Raw genomic sequence first — 22,978 nt, 5'->3', positions numbered from 1 at the left:
ATGCCCACAGGTCTTTTAGAGAACCTGGATGAAGCACAGATGAAGACGAGGGAGAAGTCTTGAAGAACAGCGAGACCAGGAGCAGCAGGAGTCTTCCTGATGCAGTTTCGGGTCCAGTCTCGGTCTAACGAAGTCCAAGTGTCCAGACGGCCAAAGAGTGTCAGAGGTGAGTCTTGTTCCACGATGAATCTGAAGACCCACCAACAAGGGAGCTCTTAAGTACATTAGGAAAAGGGTTGGAATGACTCTGAGGTCCCTCCCAGAGGAGAAGCTGGATAGAGGGGAGGATACTCCCCGGTCCTTTGTCCGGTTTTGTGCCAGAGCAGGAACAAAGGGTTCCTGAACTGGCTCAAACCGGCGTATGCAAGGAGGGCACCAAATATGCCCTTCAAAGTAGTCTGGTGGAGCTGAAAAGCGCCCCCACTCCAGCCCAATACACTAAGTCCTGTCTGCGACAAGAAATTTATTGGACTATAGTATTAGGCGCAACTCAGGGCATCCAGCGTTCGTTACTCTTAGCTCCTTAATGCCTTGGATGTATCAAGGTCCTGGCAATCTATATCCTTACCGTATCATGCTCTGACTTTGTTTATTTCGATAATTGTGATTGAGATCTTGGTTACTTTTGCAATTTCCATTTGGATGATTGTCTTTACTACATTGAAGCCTGGAAAAAGTCGTCTAGTGCGACGAAACACGTGTCGGCTGTCGATGTGCTTGTATACGGAATAAATATAAATGGAATCATCAGCGTTTCTGTGTTTACCTTTTCGTTAACGGAGCTGATTCTACGTGAACGGTCCCGTTAAAGTGATGGACCCTTTTCTTTTGATTGTGGTGGAGCTCTGAACATTTGTTTGCTATTGTTCTACCTTACTCTGCTCGAGCTCAGCTCAGCAACAGGATGGCAGAATCGGGTCTGTGGTCGGCAGCAGCTCTAGCTTGCAGACCCTAAAAGGCTGTTACCGCGAGTACAGGGGGGGGGGGGGTCCCCTGAGGAGCCACTCAGTACATTGGATCATACTTCCAGCACCGGAATCAGTGTTGGGTATGATTCCAACATGACCAGGTTTGGTGTAGCTAATATATAGTTAGACATCTCGTAATGACGGATGTCCACTGTAGGAAGGTGGATATCTGACTATGGTTACCCCCAACTTTTTGCCTAGTGTCTAGCTGGTTTTTCGACTTAGTTGGCCTGAGATCCTGCCATTCAGGGTCTCAGGCTGTCTGCTCTCTCTTTAAAATGGACTCCATGTACCCTAGGTACATACCCAATTGGTAAGGATCACCTTATTGGACCCTGTACAGTGTACCCTAGGTACCCAGGGCATAGGTGTACCATAGGCCTCCCAGGGGCTGCAGCATGTATTATGCCACTCCTGGTCTGGCCTTCCAATCAGACACAACTGGCTGATCACTCAGCTGGGGCAAGGTCGTGTAATCACCCCTTGCTTAGATATAGTATACCTATATCTAACCTTAATATAGACACATGTGTACCTATCAGCCACTCCTATGGCAGGCCTTAACAATCCTGGCGGCAGAGTGCTTGGTAACATGTGAGATGGTGCTCTAGCATGAGCTGAGCCTGTCTGCAGCTTTTGGAACCATGTCCTTATAGCTGTTCTATGATATAGCCTACCATATACTCCTAAAGTACCTTATAATCTTAAACGGTTATGGTAACTATGGTAACTATGGGGCAGGGAGGGTTGAATGAAACGAGACACTGCCTGGGGCACACAAGGTGCTCCATGCATAGTCCAGTTCAAACCGGTGCTGGGGCACTCCAGCCCCAGCTCTGGCGCGAAACTGGACAAAGGAAAGGGCGTGTAGCCACTCCCCTTCCTGGTCCCACCCATAGGAGGGACCTTGCAGGTAGCCCAGCCCACTAGCCCAGTATATTAGTAGCTAGTTGGGCCCTGCTAAATTAGATTATCCTGAACCTGCAACTTGAACAGAAACTCTGGACCTTCGACATTCGACGAAAGAAGAAGACTGAAGAATCTCCCTTGTGGCCAAGGAGTAGTCACCCTGTGCGAACAGGCACCATCAAGAGACTTACCCTTTGCTTAAGTTCTACGAGGGACCGACTGCAGAGCCTGACCAGAGCCTTGACTTCCAGACTTCTCCGACCCTGATCCACATCCACAGCCGAGCTGAGATCCGTGGAGGCGACGAGAGACGTGGGACTGGCTACCTGGGAAAAGTGGCGAGTATCTTCCAGCGCAGCTTCTGAGGCACCCTCGAGGTTGTGCACCGGGGATTGAGAAGCCCCAACCCCAAGCACCATCAGCACCGAAGATCAGCCCCCCACACTCCACGAGTCCTGCGTGGGGCCCTTCTGCATTTTCCTGCTTGCCGCGTCTGTCCGGTTGCTTGCCCGGTGGCTAGTAACCTTTGCGACGACACACCTTCAATTTTCCACTGCTGGTTTGGCTCCTCCAGACTGGCTCCTGCTCCTCTGTAAAAGAGAAGCACCCCAGACCTTCCTGGTCTGCACCAGAAGCAAGTCCTCCATTCTTCGTGGGTTCCGCTTGCCAAGGCTTGGTGAGTCCTAGTTCGACTTCGACGCCGCCGACAGCACGAGCCTTCGTGGGACAGTTCGCCTCCTGGTCCTCGTCGTCCTCGACGTCTCCTGGTACCCGTGGCTGCTGCAACAAGCTTCACCTCTTCACCGGCAATCTCCCGACATCGCCTGGTACCACGTGGTCACTGGCTAGTGACCCAGACTCTGTCCCTACTGCTTGCAGGTATCCTTCCTTCTTGATCCCGGCCTTGGGATCCACCGGACACTCTGCACTGACTGCCTGTCAGCAACTTTCCTTCAGGCATCCATAGGAGTCGACGACGAAACCCGACGCAAGTTCACACCTATGCACCCGCAGCCCGTGGCCTAGGTAACTTGGGTACTCCGGTGCTCATCAGGGTATTGACTATCCTAGTGTCTAGTTCTCAAGTCTCGACTTCCTAGCTACTCCAGAAGTGTCCTAAATCTTATTAATTCTAAACTGTACTATTTCTATCGATTATACGCATTACGCGTGAGTGTTTCCACTCTGCACCTGAATCCCGTGGGCCTCCCACTTCCTAACCTTGGGTAGTATAGTGTAGCCCCAGCGATTCCCTAGGCCTAGGCCTATCCTGTGTTCGTGACAGTGGTCCTTTTACCACTTACTTAGTATATGGTTTGCGTGGCTCCTAGGGCCTAACTGTATTACTTACCTGTGTGACTTAATGTATGCTTAAATAAGACTGTGTTGTACTTACCTCGAATCTCATAAAGAGTGCTCAGGGTTTGCCTAGAATAAATACATTCTATTTTCATATATATCTGTTTTGGTGTCCTTTCATTTGGTATTCAAGGGATTACATATGGTATAACAGCTGGCTTCACATGCCATTCAGAGTTTAGCCTAAGACTGCTCTTGTCCATGCTACCACTAGGATAGCTGGTCTATAAGGTTGACTTTACAACCAATCACCATAAGGGTTGTTTGGACTGATACAAGGTGTACACTAGAATTAGTGACATCATATATCAGGCCAACTTCTCACAGCCCATACGACAGCCGAAATGATTTCTACTTCTATGAAGCGTGTCGCCTCATTTTATGTTATTACTTGTACTCTCTTTGTCCGTGTAAACACTGTTCAAACTCACAATAACACTCTGTGAAGTTCCACAAAGCCTAGTAGGGAATATATATATAAACCACTAAAAATGTTATAAAACTTCCGATTCAAAAATTAAATTGCATAATGATTGCCCCATGGGGACATTTTTAACAGTAAATGCCAGTCCTGCTTGAAAAGGCGGGAGCAAGAGAAGGGAGACCACAACCGGACAGGTAAAGCGAAACAATTATTAATTTTAGGTAGTTGTAGCAGCACAACAGTAAAAATCAATATCAAATGCTAATTTCAGCACTACTTTGGAATTAGTGACCATTGCCCAGATGTTGACCTGAAATTAATCAGGTTGAAACGCCGTCGACTACCCAGCACAGAACTTTGGCGCTGCTGTGGTTAATCTATTTATCCTGAATCAAAAATACCGATATTGTATATATTTGCATTGTATTATTGACCACATTATTATTTGTACTTATCCCTTCGCCGTTCACGCTGTAATTTTTCACCCCTGTGTCACTGCGCCGTTCACTGTCACTAGCACGTCCAGTGCACACTTCTGTGGTATGGTCACTGTATATTGATTTGTACTGTAGTCCTGCTACAACTACCTACAATTAATAATTGTTTCACTTTACCTTTACCGTTGTGGTCTCCCTTCTTTTGCTCCCGCCTTTTGTGATGTACACAACTATTGTAATTGCCCTGTTCAATGATTTCCAGCTGAGACATTTTTGTTTTGTTACAAACTTCACCCGGTCTCACCTGGGTTAACGGGTTTACTCCTGTAATTGTTCCTTTAGTCCTGCCTGAAAAGCATTAATCTTTCACAAACATTCAATTTGTTTTAGAAAATAAAAAGAGAAGGTATGCAACTAAAGAACAATCAAAGTAGGACTACAGCACATAAGCATTATTATTTTCTATGTTATCAGTATTGATACATTAATAAGCATCACTTCCTAATGTGCATACTAAAGCACAAGTTACTACTTGTGTAACTATATATCTGTAGTAGACATTAGTTAGTGATAGATTCCTTACCTTAGAATATCCCCAGGCATCAGACTGGATCCGGAGAGTTTTTGTAGCAGCACCCTTGCGCGTCAGTAGGTGGTGTCATGCGGCTCTGCGTCCGTCACTGGCGTCGTAAGCGCCGAGATGACGTCATGGAGATTACTTAGGCGCCACCCATGCGCGCGGACATCAGTTCTGTACACAACTTTGCGCGCCAGGAATGCAGAGCCATGCAAGAAACTGACCACTGGTGCCATTAAACTAGGGTCCTGAAAAGGGGATGACCTTAACCCTAGAAATCAGTTCGCAGAACGGGGAGGATGGGTGGGGCGGTAAGGAATCTATCACTAACTAATGTCTCTTACAGATATATTGTTACACAAGTAGTTCCTTACCTTAGAATAGATACCCCAGCAATACCAACTCCGGTGGTGGGTCTGCGAATAAGATTACACCGGGAAGTCACGGAGAACAGAACGGCCAAAGAAGCCTTCTCTCCAGACCTGACTGTCAAGACAGTAATGCTTGGTAAACGTGTGCAGCGAGGCCCACGTAGTTGCCTGACAAAGGTCCTGCAAGGGAACGCCACGTCCCAAGGCAGTAGTGGCTGCAGTTGCCCTGGTCGAATGGGCACGCAGCCCCACAGGAGGCTCCTTCTGAGCCAGGGAGTAACATGCTTTGATACACAGAACGACCCACCACGAGATGGTCCCTTTGTGCACAGCCTGACCTTTTTTGGCGCCCACGTAGCCAACAAAGAGCTTCAGATAGAATGCGAGTGCCCGCTTTAGGTCCAGACGGTGGAGCATCTCCTCCTCCCTTGAAGGATGCAGAGGCGGAAAGAAGGTGGGCAAAGTGAAGTTCTGCCCAATGTGGAAGAGCGTGACAACCTTTGCCAAGAAAGAAGGACGGGTCCTTAAAACCACCTTTCCCGGATGAACAGAAAGGAAAGGAGGTTTGGAAGATAGAGCCTGGAGCTCACTCACTCTTCTGGCAGAGGTGATAGCTATCAGGAAAGCCGTCTTGAGAGTGAGAAGATGCAAAGGTGAGGTATGAAGGGGCTCAAAGGGTGCGCACATCAGATATGTCAAGACAAGGTTTAAGTCCCACTGAGGCATTATGAACGGTACGGGAGGAAACGGGTGCGTAATGCCTTTCAGGAAACGGTTAACAACCGGGGACTTAAAAAGAGAAGGCTGATCTGGAAGCCATAAAAAGGCGGAGATAGCCGAAAGATACCCTTTGATAGTGCCCAGAGCAGAGCCCTGTCGGGCCAAAGAAAGTAGAAACAGAAGGACTTCGGAAAGAGGGGCAGAAAGGGGATCCACAGTCTTAGCTGTGCACCATGCCACAAACTTGTTCCACCTGCAGGCGTACACCGTTTTAGTGGAGGGCTGCCTGGCCGCCAGAATGACATCACAAACTTCAGGAGGAAGATCGAAAGCTGTCAACTGTCGCCGCTCAATCTCCACGCATGGAGGTGGAGGCTGGACAGGTTCGGGTGGAGGACCGTCCCCTGCTGCTGCAACAGAAGTTCCTCCCGAAGAGGCAGAAGGATTGAGGGATCAATCGCCATGCTGAGTAGCTTAGGATACCAGTATCTTCGTGCCCAATCCCGGAGCCACAAGGATGACTTGGGCCCGGTCGCGCCGAATCATCTTCAGCACTCTGGGCAGAAGTGGTATAGGCGGAAAGGCGTACAATAGACCGCACCTCCCTCGCGACGAAATGCGTCGCCAAGCGAGTGCCGCCTTCGAAACTCCAACGCGCAGAACTGATGACATTGCGCATTCTCTTCAGTGGCGAAGAGATCTAACCAAGGCTCTCCCCAATGCAGAAAGAGACCTTGCACCACATCCGAGTTCAGACGCCATTCATGATCCATCAAGCACTGGCGGCTGAGTTCGTACGCCCTGGCGTCCAGAGAACCTGCCAGGTGTTGAACCACCAGGGAAATGCCTTGATGTTCCAGCCATGTCCAGAGGCGCAGAGCCTCCTGAAATAGGGTCCAGGACCCCACCCCGCCCTGTTTGTTGCAATACCACATGGCGGTGGCATTGTCCGTGAACACCTGCACCACACTTCCACGGACAGAGGGAAGGAATGCCTTCAGTGCAAGTCGGATCGCCCGAAGCTCCAAAAGGTTGATATGGAGCCGGGACTCCGCCGGAGACCAGAGGCCTCTGATCTCCGCCTCTCCCAAGTGGCCTCCCCATCCCAGGAGGGACGCATCTGTCACCACTGTGTGCTCCGGTTGGGGAAGGGAGAGGGATCTGCCATTGACCCAATCGCGATTCGTGAGCCACCACTGCAATTGTCGTGCAGTGCCCTCTGAGATCTAGACATGATCGGACAGGTTGCCCTGATGTTGCGCCCACTGTAACTTCAGTTCCCTCTGCAGAACCCGCATATGCCATCTGGCATGTGCCACCAGCAGGATGCAGGAGGCCATCAGGCCCAGAAGCCGGAGGGTCATCCTGACTGAAACCAGCAACAGAGGCTGAAAGATCGGAATCATAGCCTGTATATCCCGGATCCGCTGCTTGGGAGGATAAACCCGAAACAGCGTTAAATCCCGAACCGCTCCGATAAAGGGGAGCTTCTGAGAGGAACTCAGGTGCGACTTCGGCACGTTGATGGAGAACCCCAGCAAATGCAGGAGGTTGGCCGTAGTCTGAAGGTGGTTGACGACTGCCTGGGGCGAGCCCGCCTTCAACAACCAGTCGTCGAGGTAAGGGAAAACTGACACCCCGACCTGCGCAGGTGAGCTGTGACCACCGCCATCACCTTCGTGAACACCCGAGGGGCACTGGTAAGGCCGAAGGGGAGCACGGCAAACTGAAAATGCTCCTGGCCTACCGTGATCCGCAGGTAACGCCGGTGGGCCGGCAGGAAGGGGGTGTGAAAATATGCGTCCTCCAAGTCCAACGCTACCATCCAGTCTCCAGGGTCGAGGGCAGCCAGGCCCTGAGACAGAGTCAGCATTTTGAATTTCTCCTTCCGGAGGAAGCGATTGACGTTCCGGAGGTCCAAGATGGGGTGCAGGCCCCCCCCTGTCCTTCTTGGGAACCAGAAAGTAGTGGGAATAACAACCACTTCCTACTTCTGGCCCAGGAACGCACTCGATGGCGCCCTTGGCCAAGAGGGCCGTGACTTCTTGCTGGAGAAGTACCAAGTTATCCCCCGACATGCGGTGGCACCGAGGTGGCATGGCTGGAGAGGAGGACTGAAAGGGAAGGGAGTAACCCCTGCGGATGATCTGCAACACCCACTTGTCCGAAGTGACATCGCGCCAGTGGAGGAGGTGGTGGCGGATCCTGCCACCCACCGGCGTGAGGTGCTCCACAAAGCTCGGATTAGGAAGGTTTGGAGGTAGAAGCAGCGGAGACGGAGGTGGACTGACCCCCGCGCAGATTTCCAGACCCACCCCTGCGGAAGCCACGTCCGCGCTGAGGCTGGTTCTGCACAGGCTTGCTGAAGGAACGTGCCTGGGCGCCTCTGCCATGGCCACGAAAGGAACGAAAACCAGGAGTGGCCGGGCTCTTCGCAGAAAGACCCAGGGACTTGGCCGTGGCCCGCGAGTCCTTAAAACATTCGCCTTATCGCCAAACTGGCGAGTGCCATCAAAGGGCATGTCCATGAGCGAGCTCTGGACATCAGGCGAGAACCCAGTAGAGCGCAACCAGGCGTGGCAACGTAGCACCACAGTCATAGAAATCGCCCTGCCCAACGAGTCAGCGGTGTCCAAACCACACCGAATGGCGAACTTAGCCGCATCCTTACCCTCAGCAACTGCCTGGGAAAGTATGACCTGGACCTCCTCAGGACACTGAGGCAACACCTGAGCAACGGTATCCCACACCGCGTGGGAATAGTGGCCCAATAAGCAGGCGGTGTTCACTGACCGCAACCCTAAGCTGGCCGAAGAGAACAACCGCTTACCGAGCTCTTCCAGCTTCTTTGACTCCTTATCCGGCAGAGCCGTGGGAAAGGCACTCTGCGACGTCGACGCCTGGATGACCAGACTCTCAGGCGTACGATTAGTGGTCAGAAAAGCGGGGTCACCAGGCGCCAGGCGGTGACGCCTGGCAACATTCTTTTCCACAGGAGCCCCCGTGGCTGGTCGCGACCAAGTGCCCAATAGGACATTGGTGAGGGCGTCATTGAAGGCTCCACCTCCGTTGCAGGAGGAACTGGCCGCGGCGGCAGAGCCGGAGAAGGGAGAAACAGCGTCGGAAACGGCACCGGGCCAGCGCCATGTCCCAATGCGGATCCCAGGCAGGAACTAAATGGTCCTGGAACCGGGGAAAGGGTGGATTGAACGGCACAACACTGCAGCGCCGGACCTCGTGGGGCCGGAGCCAACGGCGCAGGATCCTGTGGCGCCGAAGCTGGATCCGCCGGCGGTGCAGACGGGCCAACTGGATCTGGACACGGTACCGCGGGGCCCGAAGGCACGCCGGCGGGAGCCCGAGGCCTAAAAAGATGGTCCATGGTAGCAAGAAACTCTGGCACCTGTTCGGGAGTCGCCGACGGACCCGGGTAAGGTGGGTAGGCCGCGGGACTCCCAGGCTCCGAGGGAGCCACAGGTACAGAACCCCTGTTTCCCTCGTCCACATCCGAGGACCGACGGGGGGACGTCGGAGAGCGAACATGCTTCTTCGACTTCTTTTTATGTTGTCGCTTACCGGAATCCGAGGGCGAAGACATCGAGCCTGAGGAGCGATGACTGCGGCCCCGCGAGCGGTCCCGGGAATGGTTCCTGGAGCGGCGTGGGGACGAGTGCCAGACCTCCAGCAGTTTCCAGCTCCGCTCCCTCAAGGCCTTCAGAGCCATGGCCCGACACTCTCGGCAGGTGGTCGTGGTCGGTCTCCAGGCAGTAGAGGCAAACATCATTGGGGTCTGCAACCAACATATTACGACGAAGGGCCCCAGAGGACTTAAATCCAGGCATCCCTACGTGCACCAGGAGAAAAATGGGGGAGACAAAAGTCTCAAAAGAGGAGTCAAAAAGTGACTAAGGTACGTGCTCTATCCGGATGTGCGCTTGCTGGCGCGCAAAAAGAAAGAACTGACGTCAGCGCGCATGGGTGGCGTCTAAGTAATCTCCGTGACGTCATCTTGACGCCAGTACCGGACGCGGAGCCGCATGACACCACCTACTGACGCGCAGGGGTACTGCTACAAAAACTTTCCGGATCCAGTCTGACGCCTGGGGATATTCTAAGGTAAGGTATCTATCACTAACGTGTCTCTTTCAGATATATCCATCAATGAACAACAATCGTCCTAAATAGCAATTCACTGCCTACAGTCATATCGTTATTTTGAGACAAAATAAAACTTCTCTTACATGAAGCATCTGTTGGTGTCTCTGGCAGAGTGTCGCTGGAGGGCGAAGCAATGAAAGTGAGAAATTCATCCACTTGCTTTAGAGATAAAGAGTTGTGAAGTGTTTCTAGGGGGCAGATGGACGGCACCATGGAGTACAGCTCAAACCCTGCAAAATAGACGAAAGCATTTCTTAGAACACTGAAAATAACTATCTGTTCGAATACATGAAGTACGGCTAATAGGCCCGAGCTTAGTGTGTAACAAAAACAAATTCTAACAAAGTCACAAGGATGCCAGCATAACATAAATTACAATATATTTTGAGTACACAATAGAGTGATGTTTGATATTAAGCTTAAATGCACAAGCAAAATTTCAAATTACAATAAATAGATGAAGATAATCTCCCTCTTACTGCTCGCTTGTAATAACTTGTTACAAATGAGCAGTTAAGTCAACAGACTAACTCCTGCCTACCCTCCTTCGCCCTTTGCGACTTCACTTGTAGGAGGGGTGACTGTTGCCCTCCGACTGACGAGACTGCATCCGACTGCCACCACCTCTCGCTATCTGTGTTGTGTCTGCTACATAGGGGATACTGCTGGAAGGGTGTCAGAGAAAAACGTACTATGCATGCTCAGACCATTGTTTTGTGGTGCTAACAAGTACCAGCTGACCACAAGGCCTACAGACAGCCTGAAGCCTTTGTCGCTCCAAAAAAAGCATGTGAAGAACACAAGGCCACAGGTACCTCTTTACTAGACCTACACAGTACGTTACACTGAGCAACACTTATTTTTCCTATTTGCTAATTCATGTTTTACATTGCATTTGGGACTTGTGGTACGCTTTTACAAAATGAAGCAAAAGTTACAAGTCCCAGAATCCAAAGTAAAAACGCAAATATTATGGTATTATGAGCACCCAAAAGTACATTGAAAACCATATTGCAAGTCGCCTTGGAGTGCCGAAGGCTCATAAAGGTCTTGTATGTTAGTGGCCAAGGAACTACTCAGTTAATTGTCTTGACATTATAATCTACAATTCTGGGGTACATTAGCCAGTGTACATTGAAATCCAGAGAGTTTAAGTACAAACAACATTTAAGAGCTGAGAATACTCCGCTACAAACAGAACTGATTTTATGAGTAAATAATGAGTCCTTACAACCCAATCATTTTTTAAATAGTTTTGGAGATAAGGGAGGTTTTGTTTACCCGTTTACAGGGACATAGCTTCAGGGAAGGTGGGTGTTTGGGGTGTGACACCACCCAATAAATGCATTCTTGTCTCGAGAGTGGAGTCTGGGGGCCCGAGTCGGATCTGCTATGTATCTGGTGATGTTATCATCGTCCTCGTTTAACTAAGAGGTTTTAACTTGTTAATTTTGTGGATTAGGAACTTAAAGCAAAAAAACACACACACACACACCTCCTCCCCCCCCCCCTTCTTGGAATGCACAAATATTGCCAACAGAAGGCTTGGAAATCTGCACTAGCCTCAGTTTTCCAGGCATACTAATCGCAACACACAATGCTAAAGGGCGAACTGTGCTGGGAGGTGAGGCAGTGTGCTCCCATCCCCCATTTGTTTGAAAAGGCTCCCTTGAGCCACTGAGCTGACGAGCTCTTGGCGATGCACCTGTGCGCCAGAGAGAGGTACTGAGACCTGAGAGACTATGGCAGCCTTTCCAGCAACCCCAGAAGGAATTTTCGTTTTTTATCTCCACTGAAGACGGATAATATCCAGAAACACGTGTCTAGAGATTCACAGCACTAACCTGCACCAACTTTGGTGAACCACTACAGCTAAAATTCAAGTAAGAAATCACTGAACTGCATTTACCACAATGCTAAGGGGTGAACTGTGCTGGGAGGTGAGGCAGTGTGCTCCCATCCCCCATTTAATCGCAACACACACCCAAAAAGTAATGCAACAATTGCAAATAGTTCAAATATTGGCAAGAGCTTTGGGTATCATGCATTCATTAATCTTTATTTGGTTTAAAAAACCCATAAAAGATTCAAGATAAAACAGTTCATACATGTTAGGTAAGCGTATTTACAATTAATCATTCCATAATTCACCCCGTACCGGTCATGATAAGTAAAGTTTTTGTCTTTATAGTATAAAACCAGTTTCCCAATTTGTTAAATAAAATATAATACGAATGCTAAGCCTGCTATTCAGTACCTTTTAAACAATAACATTTTAATGCTAAGCCTAGTAGTCACTACATTGAAATTTCATATAATAGAAGGAAATATGAGTTCTAGGCAGAGAAATAATAAAATGCAAATGCTAGGAAAGTATAAATAGATACTTAAAACTATATGAATTCTGGGCAGAAAATACAGTGCAAGTGCTAGAAAAGTGCATATAGATACTTAAAACAGCACATGAAAATTGCTTGTGGTATCATTCCAACACACTGTTTTTCGCCCAGTGTGCTACTCTAGGCAGAGGCCCAACAAATGCAAATCTGTTTAGACCTTGTTCCTAGTAGGATCAGTCCATCCCAAACCTTGCCCATCTCACCACTCCACCCTGCGGCATGATGATTCTTAGTTTTTAAATCTGAAGCTCAGACCCCCACGAATCACAGCTACGCTCCTGCCGCTGGAAGGTTGGGCCTGTGGTCTTAGGGTTACGATCAGATCTCTTGGGTACATCCATCAACCCATGAGCGTTCTTAACAGGTTAATCTCTCTTACTTGGAGTTGTAACCGATTAAAAATAATAATAATAATAATAATAATAAAATAAACAAGTGCATTACGTCACACTTCTACATTCGCAATAGATGATGAAGAGCTTCACTGAATTCGCTGCAATAAAGTTGTCTTTGGAATGTTAACTGCATCAATCACTAACATCAGGCAAATTGCCTTTTACCTACAGGATCGATTTATTTTGAGAATGTAAAATATCCTCAGACACCGATCATTAATGACAAGGCAATCACATGGTACCTACTCTACAGTGTTCATTCTATAAAACTCTATATAGAAACTGAATGTTCTTGAATTGTCCCTTTTAAGGCTAATAAAGTAATTTACTAGGAAAAGTTTAATAAAACACTTTATGCTGAGGTTATTTCCTTACAACAGTGGCCCCTTGTAATTTACAGCTCTCCAATATCCATATTTCTTTAATACATAGTGATAAAATCATAAAGGGTGCAACTAATGAAAAGACAAAAAACATAAAATTCCTTATGAGATGGAATAGCATTTGATTTAAATGAACAAACATTTATTCGGGAATTTAAAACGACGAGAATAAGAGTTACAAAAATGCTCTTAATGTTACATTCTTGAATTATTTATAACAGTAGCAATCGAGAGCAGCAATGGATGCAGGGTGTTATGGTGGGTTTTAAAAGGGACACAAGACACAGGAATTCATGTGATCTACTGGTTATTAAGGGAGCTAGAATTTTTTAGAGATGTCCTAAGTGCAAAGTGGTCTTGCACATACTTCGGTTGAAGGGGCAAATTATTCCAATACTGCCAATACTCATGCATGATAAAACAAATACAACGTATTTAACAAAATATGTAAAGAATGTACAAAAAAATGATCATGGGGGAGCGCATATGTTGCGTTTTGGAGATGCTGTATGGTCGACATCAGATATGTTGGAAGGCATAAATTGGCACTATTGGTAAAAGAGAGTTGAGACTAAAAGAACAAGTTACTTACCTTTGGTAACGCTTTTTCTGGGGGATACAGTATGTGCCTGGGGATTCCTCACCTTGTGGATTACCCCTTGCGCCAGCATTCCACGTAAACATTTTCCTAGCTCTCTCACGTCAACAAGGACATCACAATGGCACGGCTCCGCTCGCGACGCCATATGACGTCATCAGAGCCATAAGAAGACCTCGTCGGCGTGCTGACGTCAGTTCCACCCATTTTTTCCGTGCCCTTGAGGGGAAGGGGCTGACTGACAACATAATGCAAGTATACACAGTATACAATATCCAAAAGCCTTTGGCTCACTTTGCCGGTTTCCATAGCGCTCTAGGACGGTGCGTAGTCCTGCGGTCGAGCCAGACCGCCGTAAATATCATAAACACTTCCCTTCCATGGAAGACAAAAATGGATTGCACTCTGGATTGGATTATAACAGTCAGTGATGATTTACTTTTTTAACGAAGATTTTAAGTAGGAACTTAAACAGAAATCCAACACGTTTCCGTCTCCACGGAGACCTTGATCACGGTAACGCTCATTTCCGAATCTTTCAGGGCATTATGGGGTTTGAAGTCCTATATTATACATCTTCATTATATATTACTTAGCCTTGCTATTTTGCAAAAATTAAAAACAAAACCTCGCCATAATACAAATTGCTTCTTTGCATTACGCCCTGAAAGGTTCGGAAATGATGTAATATGCAAATTTGTTTAAAACGGCTGTTTGAACAAAGGGGCATTACCATGATCAAGGTCTCGTTGGAGACCGAAATGCGTTGCATTTCTGTTTAGGTTCCTACTTAAAATCTTAGTTAAAGAAATAAATCATCAAAGACTGTTATAATCCAATCAAGAGTGTGATCCATTCTTGTCTTCCATGGAAGGAAAGTGTTTATGACAGTATACAACATACATACACAAGTATACAAGTAAAGCGGAAAAGCTAAAACCAAAGCATTTCCCAACAACCAACAGTATAGCAATCAAATGACATAGGGGAACACATTATACAATAAAAACCTTTTCGGTATACATAGGTGGACAACAGTGAGGAGGGTGGTTCACTAAGGAATCCACAGGCAGATACTGTATCCACCAGAAAAAGCGTTACCGAAGGTAAGTAACTTGTTCTTCTAATGGATATATCTGCCTGTGGATTCCTCACCTTTTGAATCAAATCCCACAGCAGTCTCGCTCCCGGAGGAGGGTGTCCACCCACTCATACCAAAAAGTCCTGCAGCACAGACCGTGCAAAATGGCCATCGCTCCTCACCTCTGAATCCAAGCAATGATACTTCGCAAAAGTGTGGAGGGAGGCTCATGTTGCAGCTTTACAAATGTCCACTACAGGGACACCCCTAGCCAAAGAAAATGTAGAAGACTTTGCTCTAGCAGAATGAGCTCTGAAACCTTCAGACGGCTCCTTCTTGGCCAGGGCGTAGCATATCTTGATACACAAGATGATCCACCTGGACAGCATTCTCTTTTGGATGGCTTTGCCCTTCATCTTTCCCACATAGCCAACGAAGCGCTGGTCGTCCAACCTCTAGTCCCTAGTCCTATCCAGGTAGAAGCTGACTGCCCTCTTAAGGTCCAGGCAGTGAAGTCTCTCCTAGATGGAAGGGAGTAACCGCCTTAGGCAGGAAAGCAGCTCTGGTCCTAAGAACCATCTTATCTGCATGAAATGAGGTAAATGGAGGCTTGGAGCTAAGAGCCTGCAGCTCACTCACCCTTCTGGCTGAGGTGATAGCCACCAGAAAAATAGTCTTAAACGAAAGCAGCCTCAAGGGGCAACTATGAAGAGGCTCAAAAGGAGACCCATCAGAAATGTAAGAACCAAATAAAAATCCCACTGAGGCATTATGAAGGGAGTGGGAGGACACCTATTGGTGAGGCCCTTAATGAACCTCATGACAATGGGAGACTTAAATAAAGACGGCTGGTCTGGCAAACAAAGGAAGGCCGACAAATAGCCCTTTACGTCGCAACAGCACAACCTTGCTGGGCCAAGGAAAGTGAAAAACGAAGTACATACGATAAATTGGCCTTCAAAAGATCAAGGGATCTCTCTCCACACCACTTCACAAACCTAACCCATCTAGAGGAATAAACAGATTTGGTGGAGTGTCTTCTAGACGATAAAATAACATCCACCACATCCGGTGGGAGAGAGAAAGAGCTCAGGTTGCCCCGTTCAAACTCCAGGCATGAAGTTGCAGACTTTGGAGGTGGGGGTGTAGAACCTGCCCCTTTGACTGCGAGAGGAGGTCTGCCCTGAGAGGAAGACGGAGAAGAGGGTGCTATGAGAGGGGAAGAAGATCTGTGTTCGACAACCTTCTTGGCCAATCAGGGGCGATAAACATAACTTGGGCCCGGTCTTGGCGAATCTTCCTCAGAACCTGAGGAATCAAGGGTATAGGAGGAAACACGTAAAGAAGCCAAAAGCTCCAATCCTGTTTAAACACGTCCCTCAATTCTCACTGTTTCGGATAGTGGAGACTGCAAAACGACGGACAGTGCGTGTTCTCGCGAGTGGCAAAGATGTTCACCCGAGGAGACCCCCACAACTTGAAGATGCAGCAAACCACCTCCGGGTGAAGTCTCCACTCGTGGTCAGCTGAGTACTGCCGACTGAGACTGTCCGCATGCACATTCAGCACCCCGGCCAGATGATTTGCCATTACACAAATCTGGTGGTCCTGACCCAAGACCAGAGCCTCTCTGCAGTGACGATACGACCCAACTCCTCTCTGCATGTTGATATACCACATCACAGTAGTGTTGTCCGTCAGGACTTGAACTGACCGACCGCGAAAGGTGGGAAGGAAGGCCTTGAGAGCCTGAATATTGCCCGCAATTCCAGAAGGTTGATGTGACGCGACCTTTCCTCTGGAGACCAAAGACCCTTGACCTCCTGATCCCCCAGATTTACACCTACCCTAGAGTGGTGGCATCCGTGATCACTGTGGCCAACCGTGGAGGAGGTTGATAAGGCTTCCCCTGAGACAGGTTGACCGAAATACCCCACCAAGACTACTCCGCCACAGTGTCTCCTGAGATTCTGACCATCTCCCCAAGATCTCCATTGTGCTGACACCATTGCCTACGGAGGCGCCTCTGGAGAGCCCTCATGTGCCAGCGTGCATGGTTGACCAACATAATGCAGAAAGCAAACTGACCGAGCAGGCTTAGGATCTTCAGGACAGGAACAACCGCTCCATCGTTTAACAAAGGAATCAATTCCTGGATGTCAAGGATCCTCTGCGGAGGCGGAAAAGCTCGACACAGTAGTTTCCAGTAATGCCCCTATGAACAGGTGCGCTGAGAGGGCACCAGGTGAGATTTGGGTACACTTATCAAGACACCCAAGTCGAACAACAGCCGCGGTGTTACTTTATAATGGCGCAGCACCATCTCCGGCGATCTCGCTTTGAGCAGCCAGTCGTCCAGATAGGGGAAAACAGGGACCCGCAACCTTCTGAGATGAGCTGTTACCACCCCATCACCTTCGTGAAGACTCGTGGTGCAAACGTAAGACCGAACGGAAGGACCGCAAACTGGTAGTGTTGAGATACCACCGTAAAACGGAGATCCTTCCGATGTGACTTCAGGATAGGAAGATGAAAATACGCATCCTGCAAGTCGATCAACACCATCCAGTATTACTCTTGCAGCGCCAGAAGAACCTGAGCCAGGGTCAACATCTTGAAATGTTCCTGCTTGAGGTAAAAATTCAAGATTTTGTAGAAAATGGGACACCCGGCCTCCTATGGGACCAACATGCTCCAAGATGGGGGATCTAGAGCTGCTTCCCTGTGGTACTGGCGGTGGGAAGGTAGAGGAGGACTGTTGCTGGAAGGCCCGCAGCATACGGCCTCTACCCTTTCCTCTGTACGACCTGTACAGAGGGTTCTGCTGCTGCTGCGGCCGTTGGCGACCCAGAAAGGAAGCTGCTTTCCCAAGACCTCGATACCTCCTGAATCCAAAGCCCCTAGGCTGAGACTGCAGGCCCAATGATCTTGCAGTAGCGCTACTGTCCTTGAAGCACTGCAGAGCTGAATCTGCCTTCGCACCAAAACGACTGGGCCCATCGAAAGGCAGATCAAGTAGAGTAGCCTGCACATCCGAAGAGAATCACGAAGCCCTGAGCAAAGCATGCCTTCTGGTGGCCACAGAAGAACCCATCACCCTGGCCACAGATCCTGCCCTGACTGGATAACCTGACGGGCAGCCGCCTGTGTATCTGCCAACACCTCTATGAAGTGTCCACTGTCATCCTCAGGCAGCTTAGGAGCCACCTCTTTAGCAGAGTCCATCAAGGCATGGATATACTTCCCCTACAATCACGTGGCATAGTTCGAGTTTAAGGCCATGCTGGCAGAGGAGAAAACTTTTTGGGGAAACTGCTCCAGTTTTTTTGAGTCTCTATCCCTGGAGTGGTGGGAAAGGATCCAGCATGACTGCTTGGAAGAGCAAGAAGCCTGTACCACCAAGCTCTCCAGTGAAGGGTGAGTGGTAAGGAAAGCCGGATCATTCGGAGCTGGCTTATACCGTCTAGCCACTGTTCTCAAAACAGCAGGGGGAGATAAGGGCTTCTGCCACACCTCCATAATTGGCTCTGTCAAAGACTCATTGAAAGGCTGCAACGGCTCAATTTACAGAAGAAAGAGAGTAACACCTCAGTCAGGATATTTGACTTGACCTCTGCCGTGGACAATTGAAAATCAAAAAGATCAGCAGCCTTCCTGATAACAGAATGGTATAGGGCAACGTCCTATGAGGGCAAACCTTTCAGGGAAGAAAGCTCCCACTCCGGGGAAGTGTCCAAGCTACTGGCTCCTGAAGGCCCTCAAATTCATCCACGGAGCCGAGGATCTCCCCCTCTTCAGCCTGATCCAGACGGTACTCCTTCTCCTCCAGCAGTCTCTGGACTTCCCTCCTGGACTGCAACTTCAGGATCGGTGTCGGTGGCGCCAGGTGCGCCACTGAAGGAAGACCCTCAGAAGTGGGCAAAGTCGCCACTCGAAGCCGGGAAGGTGTCAGAGCAACACCAGACGGCGCCAGAGACTGTGGAACTGGCGTCGAAAACCTTGGTGCTAGGAACTGCAATGTGGGAGCCGAAGGCATGAAAGGCACAAAGGGTGTCTGGGCATATTCCAGGGGGATGCCCAAGTTGCAAGCAAGCGGACCCACGGGGCCAGACGGCGCACCTGTAGAGTGAGCTGCCTTGGCAAACATGCCAAACATTGCAATTAAGAAATGCAACAGATTGGCTCCCGAACCCGGGAAGGCTGGATAAGGATCCGGAACAGCTGGGCCTGGATCCAACCGAGGCTGTGCACTGGGCTGTCGTTACGGCGCCTGGGCCAGAACATGGGAAGCCGCAGGAACAGGAGAAGACTCCCTTGGCGCCGGCGAATCCCTCAATGTCGGAGAGCGAGCTGGAGTCGCCTGTGGAGAGGTGAAGGCGACGGAGAGACAACATCTTTAACATGACGACGCTTAACAGGAGAAGCCGACCTCAAAGCCTTGCCCTTCGATGACGGATGCCGAGACCTTATGCTTCTTCACTTCAAAGTATGAGAAGTTGACAACTTCAACCTCTTGCGGCCGGTCTTCTACTTCTTCGCCTGGGCCATGAAAAGCTTTGCCTCCCGCTCCTTCAGTGCCTTTAGATTCATCCTCCTACAGGATGGGCAACCCTCGACATCGTGATCCGACGACAGGCACCAGAGACAGTCATCATGGGGATCCGTGATGGACATATGGCCCCACACTGAAAGGCTTGAAACCCGATTTCTTCAAAGTAGCCTTCGCACTGCTCCATCAAGGAAGAAAGCAGTAACAAAGTTATACAAAGAAAATGGAGAGTCCCAGAAAAAAAAGTTGCGCGTCGACGACACGGAAAAAAGGGAACTGACGTCAGCACGCCAAGGAGGTCTTGTTATGGCTCCTATGACATCATACAGAGTCGCGAGCGGAACCGTGTCATTGTGACGTTCTTGTCGATGTCTGAGAGCTAGGAAAAAGTTTCAGTGAATGCTGCTGCAAGGGGTAATTCAAACGGTGAGGAATCCACAGGCAGATGTATACATCAGAAAAAACAAGTTACTTACCTTTGGGAACGCCTTATTTGGTAGAGACTATGTATAGCTGCAGATTCCTTATCTTTGAATTGACCATGCTTCAGATTGGATCTCGAAGATTTTTCGTGAGTAATACCCCTGTGGCGTCAGTCAGCTCTGCGTGCGTTATCGGTGTTGTTCGCTATGGAAGTGACGTCCGCTGCACATATATAGGCACCACATATGCGTGGCGACATCCATTTCTTTTCATGACTTTCCAAGCCAGAAGCAAGGAGTCATTAAGAACACCGAACACTGGAATGGAAAACTAGGGCCCTGAAAGGAACTAGCCCTGTTCCTAGAAATCTGTTTGTAAAGCGTGGACGATGAGTGGGTCGGTAAGGAATCTGCAGCTAGATATAGTCTCTACCAGATAAGGCATTACCAAAGTTAAGTAACTTGTTCATCTGATAGAGACTTCTCACCACAGATTCCTTACCTTTTAAAAGATCCCCAAGCAATACCTCCCGGGAGGTAGGTCTCCAGACCACTGTTACAGAAGAAAGTCCTGCAGGTCCAAAATGTTGAGGCTGGATCCGGAAAGATTTTTCGTCAGCAGTACCCTTGCGCGTCGGTAGGCATCATCTGCGACTCCGCGCCCGTCGTCGGCGTCGTGATCGCCGGGATGACGTTGGAGTACTTAGACGCCGCCCTCGCGCGCTGACGTCAGTTCTTGTACATAGCTTTATGTGCCAGGAACGCAGAGCCATGCAAGAAACCAACACTGGTGCCATGAATCTAGGACCCTGAAAGGGATGACCTTAACGCTAGATATCAGTTCGCAGAACGGGGAGGATGGGTGGGTCGGTAAGGAATCTAACTAACTAATGTTTCTTACAGATATATTGTTCCCGAAGGTAAGTAACTTGTTCATCTGAAAGAAACACGTTAGTTAGATTCCTTACCTTAGAATAGATACCCCAGCAATACCAACCCCGGTGGTGGGTCTGCGAACCAAGATCACACCAGGAAGTCCTGGAGAACGGAACGGCCAAAGAAGCCGTCTCTCCGGACTTGGCTGTCCAGGCAGTAATGCTTGGCAAACGTGTGCAGCGAGGCCCACATTGCTGCCTGACAAATGTCCTGCAGAGGGACTCCCCGTCCCAAGGCAGTAGTAGTCGCTGTGGCCAGAGTGGAATGGGCCCTCAGCCTCACAGGAGGATCCTTCTTAGCCAAGGAATAACAGGCCTTAATGCACAAAATGACCCACCGAGAGATGGTCCGCTTGTGCACTGCCCGCCCCTTCTTAGCGCCCACGTAGCCAACAAAGAGTTGGTCGTCCATCCGGAACTGTTTTGTGCGGTCCAGATAGAAGGAGAGCGCTCGTTTTGGGTCCAGACGGTGGAGCCTCTCTTCCTCTTTCGAGGGATGCGGAGGCGGAAAGAAGGTGGGCAAGGTAACAGACTGGACGATGTGAAAGGCAGTAACCACCTTAGGAAGAAAGGAAGGACGAGTCCTTAGAACAACCTTGTCCGGATGGACAGAGAGGAAAAGAGGTCTAGAAGAAAGAGCCTGGAGCTCACTCACTCTTCTGGCAGAGGTATTGGCAACCAGGAAAGCAGTCTTCAGACTCAAAAGACGAAGAGGACAGTTATGGAGTGGCTCAAAAGGAGCGCACATCAGATAGGTTAACACCAGGGTCAAGTCCCACTGAGGCATTACGAAAGGGACAGGAGGAAAAATGTGAGTAATGCCTTTGAAGAATCTAGCAACAACAGGGGACTCGAAAAGAGAAGGCTGATCAGGAAGCCGTAAGAAGGCAGAAACAGCTGAAAGGTATCCTTTGATGGTGTCCAGAGCAGAGCCCTGCGGGGCCAGGGAAAGAAGAAAGAGGAGAACCTCAGAAAGAGGGGCGGAAAGGGGATCCACAGCCTTTGCTGTGCACCATGCCACAAATTTGTTCCACCTGCAGGCGTATACCGTTTTAGTGGAGGGACGCCTGGCTGCCAGAATGACATCACAGACTTCAGGAGGCAAGTCAAATGGCATCAACTGCCGCCGCTCAATCTCCACGCATGGAGGTGGAGGTTGGACAGGTTCGGGTGGAGGACCGTCCCCTGCTGCTGCGACAGAAGGTCCTCCTGAAGAGGCAGTCGAATCGGGGGATCGATGGACAGACTGAGTAGCTCGGGATACCAGTATCTTCATGCGCAATCCGGAGCCACAAGGATGACTTGGGCCCGGTCGCGCCTGATCTTCTTCAGCACTCTGGGCAGAAGTGGTATAGGCGGAAAGAAGTATAACAGACCGCAACTCCACTTGCGACAAAAAGCGTCTCCGAGCGAGTGCCGCCTTGTAAACTCTAACACGCAGAACTGATGACATTGCGCATTCTCTTCGGTGGAGAATAGATCTAACCAAGGCTCTCCTCATTGCCGATAGAGGCCTTGCGCCACGTCCGAGTTCAGACGCCATTCATGATCCATCATGCACCGGCGGCTGAGTTCGTCCGCCCTGGCGTTCAGAGAGCCCGCCAGGTGTTGAACCACCAGGGTGATGCCCTGATGTTCCAGCCATGTCCAGAGGCGCAGAGCCTCCTGACAAAGGGTCCCCGACCCCACCCCGCCCTGTTTGTTACAATACCACATGGCGGTGGTGTTGTCCGTGACCACCTGCACTACACTTCCCCAGACAGAGGGAAGGAATGCCTTCAGTGCAAGCTGGATCGCCCGCAGCGCCAACAGGTTGATATGGAGCCGGGACTCCGCCGGAGACCAGAGGCCTCTGATCTCCGCCTCTCCCATGTGGCCCCCCCATCCCAGGAGGGACGCATCCGTCACCACCACTTGTTCCGGTTGGGGTAGGGAGAAGGATCTGCCACTGACACAATCGCGGTCCGTGAACCACCATTGCAACTGTCTTGCAGTGCCCTCCGAGATAAGGACGTGGTCGGACAGGTTGCCCTGATGTTGAGCCCACTGGAACTTCACGTCCCACTGCAGAGCCCACATCCGCCACCTGGCGTGATGTACCATTAGGATGCAGGAGCCAATCAGACCCAGCAGCCGTAGGACCATCCTGACCGAAATCCGGGATAAAGGCTGAAAGATCGGAATCAGACCCTGAATATCCCGAACCCGCTGTTCGGGAGGAAAGACCCGAAACTGCGCCGAGTCCAGAATCGCTCCGATGAAAAGGAGCTTCTGGGAGGGACTCAGATGTGAC

General features: G+C 49.6%; 1 protein-coding gene across 1 annotated transcript in view; it reads right to left on the bottom strand.

The window, feature by feature from the left end:
• The window catches only part of PPIP5K2 (diphosphoinositol pentakisphosphate kinase 2), a 1,583,220-nt gene that overhangs the window by 146,611 nt on the left and 1,413,631 nt on the right, over positions 1 to 22,978 (bottom strand). The window contains exon 26 of the mRNA XM_085632565.1: positions 10,007 to 10,153. Coding sequence (XP_085488691.1) covers positions 10,007 to 10,153 — 147 coding nt within the window. The remainder of the gene's footprint in view (positions 1 to 10,006; positions 10,154 to 22,978) is intronic.

This window comes from Triturus cristatus, chromosome 2_1 (assembly GCF_964204655.1).
Source record: "Triturus cristatus chromosome 2_1, aTriCri1.1, whole genome shotgun sequence".
NCBI lineage: Eukaryota > Metazoa > Chordata > Amphibia > Caudata > Salamandridae > Triturus > Triturus cristatus.
The sequence above is the reverse complement of the archived record's forward strand: the minus strand, read 5'-3'. Positions and strand labels throughout refer to the sequence as shown.